Below are 13836 nucleotides of genomic sequence, written 5' to 3'. Positions count from 1 at the left end.
CTACTGAAAGGATTCCCAGGTTGTATCCTTTATCTTCCTTCCCCACAACCCCAAAACCTGTACTACAGAACAGGGAAAAAACCTGGAATAATCCCCTATTCCTAATTCCCGGTGCCACAGAGGCCAGCTGCAGAGCCTGGGAGGGTGTAGGATGGGTAGTAACCTGAGGAGCCCTTGGGAAGCCTTAGCCCACCTCAAGCATGCCCCAGACCATCTAGCAGCTTTGCCCCTGGAAAGGGAGAGTATGGGTAGGGCTGATAGAGAGGGACGGTGTCCGGCATAGTTTGGCTACTTGAGGTACACCTGTGGCTTGGGAAAAGGTGTCAAGCCTCATGTAAGAGAACTGCTACGGATAGATTCATAAGGTGATAAAATTCCATTCGACAAATATTTACTGACTTCCTTATAATATACTAGGCACCAAGATAAAAAGATGAGTCCTGACCAGCTCCTCCCCTCAAGGAGGTCACAATAAAAAGGAAATATAAACAATGACCACGCACTGTAAAAATCATTTAGAATGGCAGTCAAGTAGTAGCAGAATGTCATAAAAGACAAAAAAACCCTTGTACTAGATTTTAATTTCCCCTCTGCTGACCTTATCACAATCTATTCTCATATCCCAGAAGAAGATAATTCATTACAATTGTCTGAAACACAATAGAATATGTTTTTAGTATATAAAATTGAATTATTGAATTGAATTGAATATAGATTATATTGATTTATTGAGTTTTTTTTCTGATTATAAAACGAGTACATATGCATGTTGAAAATTCAAGGAATTCTGAACTGCCTAATTAACAAGGAAAAAAAATCCTAACCTGGCTACTGTGAACATTATGGGAAATAAAATTTTCAAATCACTATTTACGAGCACACACAGGCACACACACACAATTTTTATAATAGGAATCATACCGCTAATAGGCAACTTGATTTTTTTTACTCAATAATGTTTAATCTTTCTTAAATATCAATACTACATTCTACAGTGTAGTGAGCATCTGTTGTTTTTGTTTGCCTTACACCCTCACCCTGATTCCTTCTGGGAAACTGCTCTACACTTGTATCTCTGGAGAGAGCCCTTGTATGACTCACACATTCCTCCCATGACCTCTGGAGCAAGAGATTGACACAATCTGGTTCAATCATGGTACAAACGAGGTAAGTGAACAACAAAAATCTTTGCCATTCAGCTGCCTCCTCCTCCTTCCCACTCTCAGATTCCGTGTTGGCACTTTGCACTCTGTAGGTGGCCTATCACATCTTGTCATTTGGGCCCATTTTCTTTATTCATATACTCTTTTCACTTCCATGTTTTTACTTTCCTTGTTTTAGTCTTTTTATTTGCTCATTTCCGTCATCCTTCGTTACTTCAACTTTCCTCTGATGGTGAATTTCCAGATTCCACATTTCTCTTTTGAGCTACACCAGTAGCCATCTCTAGTGTTGGCATCCTGTGTCAGTCTTTTCAACAGCAATGGATCCATTCCTATAGCTCTGTAGCTGTGTGAGCCTTTGCCAGCTCTGGCTCTCTATTCTTAGGCCTTTCATGAATACTCTTCTGCAAGACTACTCTTTTGTAAAGAAAATGCTGAGTGGATAATCATGCTGACAGAGTGACTAACAGCTCTTGAAGGAACTGGCAGCTCCTGGCCCTGCAAGACTGTCATGATCCTCCAATGTGGGATAGCCATCATGGTCTCAGCATTTGAAGACCAAAGGTAAACAGGCAACCCTTCATCACTTCATTAATTTACTTAAGCAAATGGATTTCCAGATGCTGTAAGAAGGGCTGAGAATTGAAGGGTAAGCAAGATAAGATCGTTTCCCTTAAAGAGTTCACCATTTAGTGGGATAGACAGCTAAATATGTAAGGAGATAATTACAGTGAGAGATACGATTTTATAAATATGTGTGTAAAATATCTTCTTAGAAAAACATGCACCAAAAGGAAATATGCCCAAAGTTAGCAGTGGTTATCTCTATCAGATGATTTTTCTCCTTTTTGCTTACTGTCTTTTCAGAATTTTTCCTTCAGTGTATATTTATTATTTTTGAAATGAAGAGAAAAGAATCATGTACAAAAAGCAGCACAATGGGATACATGCTACATTGGAAGTATGCACAGTATTCTAAGGAAGCAACTAACTTGTCTGGGGAAGGGAAAGAAAACCTTGCAATATCTTATACTCATATGGGTCTCTCACATGCCAACCAAATGCAACATATGGCCTTATTTGGATTCTGGTGTAAGCAAACCATCTGTAAAAATATTTATAAGGCAAGTGGGGAAATTTGAACTCTGACTGGATATGTGATGATACTAAAGGAATATTATTATTATGAGATATGATAAAGGTATTACAGTAATGCTAGGACAAAAAAGAACCTTATCTTTTAGGTAAACATACTGACATACTTGTGGGTGAAATGATATGAAGTTTGGGATTTTTACACGTAAATCATCCATTGGTTGGGAATATAAAATAAAAACAGTGGTCATGAGTTAATGATTATTGAAGTTAGGTAATGAATTCAAGGAGTTTGTTTCAGTATTTTTACTCCTTTTGTGTTTGTCTGAAATTTTCTATAATAATAATTAATATAATTATATAATTAATATAAAATTAATTATAAAATTAATAAATTATTAATATGATCATATAATTAATATAAAATTAATAAATTAAAATTAATAAATTATTAATATAATCATATAATTAATATAAAATTAATTATATAATTAATTATATAATTGATATAAAATTTTTCCTCAAATAAATATAAACAAGTTCAAATATCTCTATCTTCAAGACTCAGCACAAAAGGCATCTTCTATACCAGTGAATGAGCATACAACAATCAATCCACGTGTGTGTTCACACATATACAAGCAGCACTGACAAAGTCACTGTGCATTGTATGTTGTCTATTTCATGATCACCTGATCTGTGTCAATGACACTTGTCTTGCAACTTCAACATATATTTTTATATTATTCAATGTTTATAGTGTGCTTACACACAATAATCAAATATCTTAATTTTTTATTATTAAGGAAAGAGATCTTCTCTTTGAAACCTTTCCTGATCATTCACTCCATTATTTGCACCCCACCCGAACTCTGCATGTACAACAGGGAACCCATAACACACTCTCATGTTTATTTGTTCACTTACATTTAAGTGAGATCAATGTGTAGCACATGAAACCTATTCAGTAAATAGTTGTGGTGGTGCTTTTATAATCACAGTCCTTTCTTTCAGGCTGTAAGACCAGCAGTGACCATACCTTACTTATCTTTGTATACCCAGCAATTATCTCAATACCTGGTACATTTTGAGTACTCAATAAATATCTCTTAAATGAATGAATGAATAAATGAAACTTAGGATTACTCCACTCATAGACCTATACTACGTCTGTCAGAAACATCCGTAAGACTGAGGAATGTAAATGAATTCATGCCTTACAGTTTATTCAGTGCTCCACAGCTCATTTGGTCAGCAACAGAACATGTTCTTAGATTTAACACAGTCACTTTGAGTATAAATGGCAGAGAAAAGTCAAATACCTTTTTCATTTTTGGCAAGCAATACATTGTGCTCAATAGCCATCCCTTCCCTTAATTCCATACTGAGTCCCTCCCAACTGCAAACATACATTGTGGGGAGAGGTAAGTTAAGGACAGGACAAAGGATGCAGTGAGGCTGAGGCGACAGAGTAAATCTCAGTGACTGGCTATTTCACCTAATATTTGGTAATGTTTCTGAAAAGCTGAAAACACTTCATAACTTATTTTTTAGGCTGTGTCAAAATATTCCTGGCATCAAAATGATTTGATCAAGACATGTACTCAGTTGTTCTCCACAATTACACTGTAAGGTAAACAGAGCCTGCCACCTCTGTTTTAAAGAAGAGGAAAATAAGGAAATTTGCCCTTCGCTTGGCTGGGATTTCAAATTGGGAGACAATTTTTTTTTCATTCAGCCTACTGGGATATTAATGCTATGTCATCACTGCCAAGAAACAACTATTTGTTTTGAAGTAGGTGTTAGATCAAAAGTACTCTTTAGATTCTTAAAGAAAATATTTGAGTGATATCCAAATTCAAAGACCTCCAGAATGAGGGAGATTCATTTGTTTATTTTTAGGTACTTGAACAACTAACTTGCTCCTTGAAAAGCAGGGGTGCAGAAATCAAAGGCCTGATTGTGCTGAATTCTTCTCTTTGGTCATTATTCAGACTAGTTCCCAGCATGCCACAGTCCAAAGGAAAGGGTCCAAGCTCTGTTTAAAAATCAGAGACTAGGGCTTCCCTGGTGGCGCAGTGGTTGAGAATCTGCCTGCCAATGCAGGGGACACGGGTTCAAGCCCTGGTCTGGGAAGATCCCACATGCCGCGGAGCAACTGGGCCCGTGAGCCACAACTACTGAGCCTGCGCGTCTGGAGCCTGTGCTGCGCAACAAGAGAGGCCGCGACAGTGAGAGGCCCGCGCACCACGATGAAGAGTGGCCCCCGCTTGCCGCAACTAGAGAAAGCCCTCGCACAGAAACGAAGACCCAACACAGCCAAAAATAAATTAATTAATTAAAAAAAAAATCAGAGACTAAACAGCTTACTCAGCACCCTGCTCACATTAGTGTTGCTTGTATTCATCATTTTAAAGTCTTTTGATAGCTCCTTTTATGCAATAATCTTAGGCTTCTGGGAATATTCTCAAAATATAGGAAGAACCTCCCTGACCTAGTTATGATGAAAAATGCTTTTCATGACTACCCACTCTCTTCAAGGAACGCTGGAACAACCAAGTCCTTAGGCATAATTGAATCCTAGGGAAGAATTTTACAAAACTGCTGCTTTTTTTTTTTTCTTTTTTTTTCCTTTCTTTCTTTGAAGAGCGGTGTCCCATGGTGAGAAAGGGGAAATTTTTTTATTGAAACTGGCCCCCTATTGCTCACCTACCCTGGACTGATGAGGATATTCACCCTTAGGGGAACAAACAATGATTTTTGTTGCTGTTGTTCTGTTTCCTCATCTAGGAGAGTGAGAGTGTGCTGCAGCAATCTATTTGAAAGAATGTTCCTTAAATATCCCAATACAAAGGACTCCACAGAGCTGAGACACAAATAAGAGCACCAAGGGAGCCCTGGTACGTCAACCCAAATCACAAAAGGCACGGCTTTTCTAAGAATATAAGAATTATATCTACCTTTTAGGTACAGAAGGTGGAATGGAAAGAAGGGCTTTTTAGAGAAGGTATCCCAGAATAATCTCTGAGCAGAACCCCTTGCACAAGGTTATGTAGCTTTCCTTGACAGGTGCACGGGCAGAGAAGGCATTTGGTCCCTGAGGTAACGTTTACTTGGGAGGTTACGACAACGATGTCCACGCTTACAGCAATCCAGGTGACCGTGAGCGCAGGAGCACCCCTAGGACTGCGGCACAGAAAATACGCTAGCTTGTCTGTCGTCCTCCCCGCTTCCACTCGCTGTGGGGATTGGAGCTGCGTCGGAGTCGCTGACGCCATCCCTTCCCGCCTCTGGCTCGCAGGGAGCATGCGCTTCCATCCTCACTTCCTCTCAAGGAGGGAGCGAGAACAAGGCAACGCCCTAGCAGACCCGCTGCCCGCTCCGCGTCACAGGAACTTCAGCACCCACGGGGCGGACAGCGCTCTCCTCCACCTGAAGACCTGAGTCCCGAGCGCCCAGAGTCTTTCGAATCCCTTTACTCCCGAGCCCCAGAGAGCTCCACCAGCTCCGAGTCCCCGCCACTCGCCCTCCCCGCGCCCGCCCTCCTCGCTCTTCCTGTTTTTACGCCTCCTTTTCATTCATAACAAAAGCTATAGCTCCGGGAGCCCGGCGCCAGGCTGTTTCTGAAGCCAAGCGTGGAACAATGGGGTTCCTTTGGACCGGCACTTGGATTGTGGTGTTGGTGCTCCACAGCAGCCCAATTCAAGCTTTCCCCAAACCGGCAGGCAGCCAAGGTACGTGGACGCTTTTCTTCCCACCTCCCTTTTATTTCGCCATGAAAAGGTACAGCTTGGTATAATCCGCGAGCTGTAAATCACCGTGCCTCATTTTCTGATCACGTCATATCCGTGCATGTTGACAGAGAAATCAGTTCGAATTTAGAGCCAGAAGACAGATTTTCCTCCCTCACTTTTTACATGATAGAACAATAACATAAGTTGTTTTGAAAGATCTTATTTTGAAATTGGGAGGGGGTGGCTTTCCCGCCTAATATATGGCTTGTTTTTTGGTTTTGGGTTTTTTGTGTTTTTTTTTCCTAGTCATCTTACAACCTTTCTCAGATATTCTATTCATAAAACGTGCAGTGTATGAAGAAAGCTTTTAATGTGCCAATAATACCAATCCAGACTATGCTCTGTCTAGTTGAAAACAGCTGGTAAACCAAGTGTTAGAACAATATGTTAGATTTCTGGTCTAAAAAAAAGAAGTGTAATTCTATTAACTCAGGAAATACACCAAGATAATAAGCAAGGCAACACTGATAATCATCATTATTGTATAATCTTGATGATCTTTGTTAATATATATTTTTGTTTCACAGTCATCAAAAAATATTTCTCCTTTTTTTTGAAGATTTTATTTAATGAGACATATTGTCTTTCCAATGAACAATTAAATTTGTATTTGTGTGTGTTTATTCCAGACAAACCCCTACATAATAGAGAATTAAGTGCAGAAAGACCTCTGAATGAGCAGGTAGGTCAGAAGTAAAATGATAAATGCTATTCCATTTTATTTTAGTTATTATTATTTAATGTAATTATGCTGTGAATTTTTAGCCATTTTGAATTCACAAACCTCAGGAGCTTAATAATAAACATTGAAATTATGAAGGGAAATATAATTTTGGTAATCTCTCTGTCCCAACAGTTAAATATAGAGTTCAGTATAATACAAAAAGCATAATAACCCAGTAAGCTCAACATCACATCCATTCTATTGTAAGATTTCTTTATCAGAGATTTATCTTTTACCAATATTATCAGAGTGGTAATTAATATTTATAGACCATCTGCCCTTTATTTTATCTCATTTAATCCTTATGACATACTTTGAGATAGAAATTATTAACTACATTTTACAAACAAGAAAGCTAAATCCCACGGAGATTAAATTATTGAGCTGTCATATTTGGTAAGTGGTGGAGTAATGATTTAAAACCAGGTCTATCTCCTGTTTCTTTCACAGATTGCTGAAGCAGAAGCAGACAAGATTAAAAAAACATACCCTTCAGGTAATAAGAAATTACACTGATGTTAATTTAAATAATGCAGGCTATGAGAAGCTTAACTAAAATGGATGTGCCTGGCTCGGGGGCTTTTCTTCCAGAAAACAAGCCAGGTGAGAGCAATTATTCCTTTGTTGATAACTTGAACCTGCTAAAGGCTATAACCGAAAAGGAAAAGAATGACAAAGAAAGACAGTCCGTAAAAAGTTCTCCAAATGATAATAAATTGAACCTGGAAGATGTTGATTCAACCAAGAATCGAAGACTGATTGATGATTATGATTCTACTAAGAGTGGACTGGATCATAAATTTCAAGGTAAATGAAGAAAAAGAAGTTTTGCTACCTATTTTCTCTAATTTGGAGTTTCCCATTATGGGTTAAGAGAAAGTCCTATATTTTAAAAATATCTCTTACACACTTACAATCCTTTATTAGTCATGTCCAAAATTGAGATAAAGCCCAAACTTACTGATAATGTGCAAAGCTCCAGCTCCACAGAAGCCCAGATTTTATTTTCTCTTTAAAGGTTCCTTTACTGATGCTTTGAAAAAAATTTAAATCTACTCTCTATATTTTATGTTATTGAATTCATTTTAACATTCCAATTTAACTATTAGTACAAGCAAAATATCATAATTCTCAAACAATTAAATCAACAAAATACCACCCCTCCCCAAGTGGAATATTCGTTACTCCCTTTTCAGTGTTCTCTTCCTAGCTATATCCTTTCTCCCTAGGTCATTCTAACCTTTCCACGGCTTCAGTTACCATCTATATCCTGATGTTTCATATCACTAGCCCAGACTTCTCTGAACTATAGACCTGTATCTAGCTAACTACTGACTTATCTTCCCTTGGAAGTCTCAGATGCACCTCAAACTTAACCTGTCTAAGATTAAATTCATAATTTCTGTACACCTTACAACTTAGCCCTCTTTCCTGTAGGAAAGGCACTACTCTACATCCAGTTTGTCAATACGAATCTATGAGTCAAACTATTTCTTTTTCTCCTTACCTCTCAAATTCTAAGCCATCAGTCTTAGCAATTTTATCTCCTATGTATCTCTCAAAATTTTTTTCTCTATCCCCAGTCACCTCCATCTTTTTCCAAGCTCCAATCATGTCTCACTTGAACTAGAGCAAAATCTTCCAATGGATCTTCTAGCATTCGCTCTGACCCTTTCCATCTTATTCTTCATGTAGCAGCCAGAGTGATCTTTTCAACACACAAACATGAGCATGCCACTGTTTTGCATAAAACTGTTAATAGATTCCCATTTCTCTTAGGATAAAACCCCAAATCCTTAACATGGCTTCTACAGTCCTACATGGGTTGTCTACTTTTCTAGGTTCATCCAGCACACATGATCTGATAGAAACCTTATTTCCTTCCGTCATGGCACTTATTGCAGTTTGTCATTTTACATCCTTGAGTATGACTACTTATGATTTATCTTTTTCTCCTAAACTAAACTGAAAACTCCATGAGAACAGAGATGGTGTAGTCCAAGTGTCTGGAGCTCGTGAATTTGTTGCATGAATTGATAAATGAACAAATGCACAAATAAAAGAATACATGAGGGAATAAATTAACTATTGTACCTAGGCACTGAGGTCTTCCTCAGTGTGTCTTCCATTCTGAGTACTGGTGCTTAGGAGTGACTACAGGTTTTCTTATGTGTCTTAATTCTTTTCCACGGACCACAAGAGAATTATACTGATTATCTCTGTCAGAAAACAACTGCCAATTAAATTTGACTTTTATAGGCTAGTGTAGCCTGAGGAGAATTCAGAAGTGTGTTTTATATGTATGGGGTGGGGGAGATGGTCTATATTTTGACACATTTCATATTGTTTACTATTCAGGGAAATTTTTTTGGTTTTTTTTGTGTGAGGGTTTTGTTTTTGTTTTTGTTATTGTTGTTTTGTTTTGGCTGTGCTGTGCGTGGCTTGCGGGATATTAGTTCCCCAACCAGGGATTGAACGTGGACCCATGGGAGTGGAAGCGATGAGTCCTAACCACTGGACCACAAGGGAATTCCCAGGGAAATTTTTTTTTGAATTCTACTTTTTAAACTAAAGTATTTGGGCTAGAAATAAATAGGCACTGGGCATAGCCCCATGAAAAATAGATTTAACCGCTTTGATTGAATCGACCATTTGATTTAATAAAATAAAAAAATAGTCTAAAGTTTGTTTGACTGCATTTTTTGGTCAGATGGGCTGTACATGCAGACAGAGGCAGATCTGTTTGTGATCTGTCACTAACTTGAGCAACTTATGTTTAAATTGTTCAACATTTTATTAACATGCAAATAGGTTCAGAACTACCAAGTGCTAGTTTTGATGGTTCTAGGTTTACCCTAGGGGTCATTTTAAGACCACTTGAGTATACAGAAAAGATTCTTGGAGAGAATGATATGAGTGAATTGCTGATTTTCTCTCATACCCTGGTAATCCTGGAACCAGAAGCTTTGGGACCACTCAGGTGACTAGAACCTCAGAGGTATGCAGACTTACATCCCAGAAGGGAGGGCAAGGGGTCTAACTTCTGCAGGGTGCTTTTATACATTTAGGAAACCTGTAAATGGGCTTGTGCTACAGGACCCACCAATTCTCATTCTCAGTGTTTTCTACAGTATGTATGATTCAGGATTTTTTTAAGTTTCTTTTAGGAAATAGTGCTTTGTGGCTCCTGTGTGCATTCACCAAACAAATATTCATTGAGCAATTACTATGTATCAGTCTATGAGCTAGACAGTAAGCTCTGTGCAGTTAGGGACCACATCTAAACTCTTTATCACTCTATTTCCAGTCCTGGCCCATATTAAGACTTTAATACAAATATATTGAATAAATGAAGGTCAAGTGCCATATTAGATGCCTGGAGATTCAAATGTAACTGAGCAGACGACAACTTTGAACAAGGCCCTTTTGCATCCACTTAGAGTTGTAAATGCTTTAAAAACTTATAAATGTTGAACTCATGTTTGGTTTCCCTCTGAGGTCTGTATAGGAGGGTGAAACACCCCTTCACAAGCAGTAGAGAAGCCATTCTGAGTAATTCTGTCCATTGTAGAGGAGCAGGGGAAATCACTGGAAGGCAAGGAGCATTGCCCAACTGCTCAACTATCAACCCCAGCTAGCTAAGCTCTGCTAGGGGAGCCTGAAGTTCCTGGCTCAGGAGAATACAGCAATGCAGAGGAGGAGGCTATTTCTTCAGAGTGTTGCTAATGTTCTTCCTGTTGTGAAGTAAATGAACTGAAAAACAGTCATCTCGTTTATTTTCCAGCTTCAGCAGGCAACCACTATTCTTCCTTTTTCAGATCCCGAGGGATAAGTAGGAAGGGAAATAAATGCTTCCACCTCTGCATAGACCCAGGGAAGTTTCTGCTCCACATATTCCCGAGAGTCTGACTTGCAACCCACAAATGGAAAAATCAGACCTAAGTGATAGTGAGTCTCTGCTCCTGAAAAACATGGGTGATGAACCCAGTTTTCAGTCAGCCAGGAGGGGAATTGATTTTACAGGGTTTTCTAAGGGACTTTTCTGCTCATTCGTCACTCTGCTACACAGGACTCAAAGGGCTCACAGCTCATGGGTTGGCCAACAATTCAGCAATCATATACTGTCAGAGAACTTCCAGCCCTCTGTGTGTACTCACCCTGCTCATTTTCCTAAGCTTCTTTCCAAACACCAAGAAGAGGATATTCTGCCTGAGGCTGCACATACTTCCAGCTTCACAGAGTCTAGAAAAAGTCTATGAATCCCCAGGAGCTATGGAAGAAAAGGAGAGAATCAGAATAGAAATATGTACTAGGTTCTTCTTTCTTTGAGTGAATATGATCAGAATTATTAGGGTAGGATTTGGCTAGGGATGCAATGTCTATTTTCTCTAGAAGATAATTGTAGTTCCTTTATTTCAGGTACAAATCTACGGTCCATCATAATAAAACTACGTTAACTTTCATACGATACTTTGCAATTTAAAAGGTGCTTTTACATCTTATTCCATGTGATCCTCACAATCCCATGAAATAGATACTCTTATTAACTTCCTTTACAGTGGTCTAAGGATATATAGATAACAAGAGGGATCACTGGAGCTAAATTTCTGATCTTTCCAAGCTGCCTAGAAGTGACAGGTTAAATGCCTTGTAAACTTGCATATATGAATATACTGTTCCATGTGGCATAGATTGGAAAAGACCAATTAATTCCTGGGAGTGCTCTGTGGACATAGTGCAAAGCTTCCTTGCCACCAACCCTACTGTATCCTTCCTTTCCCTCAGGAAGGCCCTTGCTTTCTTTAGTCTGGAGTAGTGCTGCCAAATGTATTCCCAGGAAAGCCAAGGATACATATCTGCAAGCTTCTCTGCTGAGATTTACATAGATTTACATATTGCTTTGTGCAAACCTGTGATCACATTTTAAAAGCTTAAATTCCAGGCACATAAAATAAGTTCCCTATTCTCTGGAGAAAGAGGCTTGTCACATTAAGCTGCCTTACATAAAGGTGCCCTGACACATACAAGTAAACAGTTATTCCAGGTAAGTCATAAAATCTTCAGTACATACTCTCTGATTCTGGGTGTAAGGCAGATTTCCCCACCCTCAGCCCAGGAATTTGCCTGCAAAGGGAGTATATGTGCAGATAATACCAATCTACTCTTGTGGGGAAATGGAATATCAAATTATATAATAAATAGAAGAGTGCTTTGAACAATACTGCATACTATCTAACAGTATTTTACTTTCTGTACTATTAGTGCTACAAACGGAGAGGCCTTTTGGGTTGTTTTCAGATCTTCCTCTTATAATCACATAAGAAGCTTTCAGAATTTCCATTATCATCCTAGGTTCTTAACTTGAAGTCAAATTTTATTTTAAACCAAGCGTTTACATGGACTAAGCACCACCTTAAACGTATTCCAAACATATTTGAGTGTACAAGATATAGATTATAAATCTAATGTAATCCAAGAAATAGGTCTGTGATCACCACAACGTGAAGTTGTGATTGCTCTGTCTAGATGATCCAGATGGCCTTCATCAACTAGATGGAACTTCTTTAACTGCTGAAGACATTGTCCAGAAAATTGCTACCAGGATTTATGAGGAAAATGACAGAGGAGTATTTGACAAGATCGTTTCTAAACTGCTGAATCTTGGCCTAGTAAGTCATATGCATGAGAATAAACCAAATCTTAGGTTGGAATATGCTGAGAAGCCAAGCCACTTCATTCAAAGAGCCAAATGTTTATAATGCATCTACTTTATACCAGTCACCATGGGTCTTGAGGACAAGTAAGACACCATTCTTTCCCTCTAGGAATTTATGGTTTATCAGAGGCACTAGACAAGTACACAAGTGCTCACGATGCAAGGTGCCTAAGAACCATCTGAGTGGTTCAGTGTGCCAGAGGATGGATTATATCCAGTTGTGCAATAAGGAAAAGCTTCAGAGGAGGAGGTGTTTGAAGTGAGCTTAGAAGGATGCTTAGGATTTAACCAGCAGAAGTTTAAAAAAAAAAATGTGTTAGATGAGAAGGAAGTAAGATGTGCAAAGCCACGCAATGATTGGGAAGCCCTAAGCAATCCAAACTGACCCCGCCCCAGCTTGGCTCCCAGATACTAACACAGACCTGGCAGGCTTTAGGAGAGCACTAAATTTGCAGGTTTCAAAGGTTACCTACTATGATCTGCAGCTGAGGACTGAGAAACAACCCTCAAGTTGTTTCTCAAATTAAGTATTCTGTGGGTTCCAACAGACAGGACTGATGCTTGCACAATGGGCCCAAAGACACTTCTTCCCAGGAGTGCTGAGCAGTCACTGTGAAGGCCAACATGTAGTAGAGGCATAATCAAGGGATGTTCAGAAGAGGGGCCAGAACATTCTCTTGTCTTCTAAAAATAGGTGTTCAACTGAAGAGTTTAGTCTAGATTTTTTTTTAAATCACCAAAATGGGAATAACAGTTATATGTTTTGACTCTCTATAACAGATCACAGAAAGCCAGGCACACACACTGGAAGATGAAGTTGCAGAGGTTTTACAAAAACTGATCTCTAAGGAAGCCAACAGTTATGAAGAGGAACTCAGTAAGCCAACAAACAGGACTGAGAGTCAGGCCGGAAAAATACCAGAGAAAGTGGTATGTATATGCAAATGTATATGCATCTATTATGTATGTGTATATGCATGTGCATGGATGTGTGTGTATACTTGTATTTGTATATAATTAATACAATCTGTGTATAATTAATACTTCAGTTTGTGCCAAATAAGAACTGGGGTATGTGACATTTTTAGCCCCCTTAAAATATATACATTAATGAAATACCAATGAGTTAAAAGATATAAATGAACTCCACTTTGAAAATAATATAAAGATGCATGTTATATTACATAGTAAAGATTATGCCTTATACCCCAGAGTAAAATAACACATAATATATTGTGAAACGGTTATTTCACATAATAATTCGTATAATCACAGTGTGCTGGATCCAAGTATTTCACAGCAGAAGTTGGTATCCAACTTCTGTTCACAGTGGATGTCATCATC

At 38.6% G+C, this 13836-nt stretch overlaps 1 protein-coding gene across 1 annotated transcript in view; it reads left to right on the top strand.

Moving 5' to 3' along the window:
• The first annotated feature begins 5901 nt into the window (after positions 1 to 5901).
• Positions 5902 to 13836, top strand: part of SCG3 (secretogranin III) — a 37405-nt gene continuing 29470 nt past the window's right edge. The window contains exons 1-6 of the mRNA XM_059915542.1: positions 5902 to 5992; positions 6682 to 6734; positions 7227 to 7272; positions 7368 to 7583; positions 12303 to 12445; positions 13273 to 13422. Coding sequence (XP_059771525.1) covers positions 5902 to 5992; positions 6682 to 6734; positions 7227 to 7272; positions 7368 to 7583; positions 12303 to 12445; positions 13273 to 13422 — 699 coding nt within the window. The remainder of the gene's footprint in view (positions 5993 to 6681; positions 6735 to 7226; positions 7273 to 7367; positions 7584 to 12302; positions 12446 to 13272; positions 13423 to 13836) is intronic.

This window comes from Balaenoptera ricei, chromosome 2 (genome assembly GCF_028023285.1).
Source record: "Balaenoptera ricei isolate mBalRic1 chromosome 2, mBalRic1.hap2, whole genome shotgun sequence".
In the NCBI taxonomy this organism is placed as follows: Eukaryota; Metazoa; Chordata; class Mammalia; order Artiodactyla; family Balaenopteridae; genus Balaenoptera; species Balaenoptera ricei.
The sequence above is the reverse complement of the archived record's forward strand: the minus strand, read 5'-3'. Positions and strand labels throughout refer to the sequence as shown.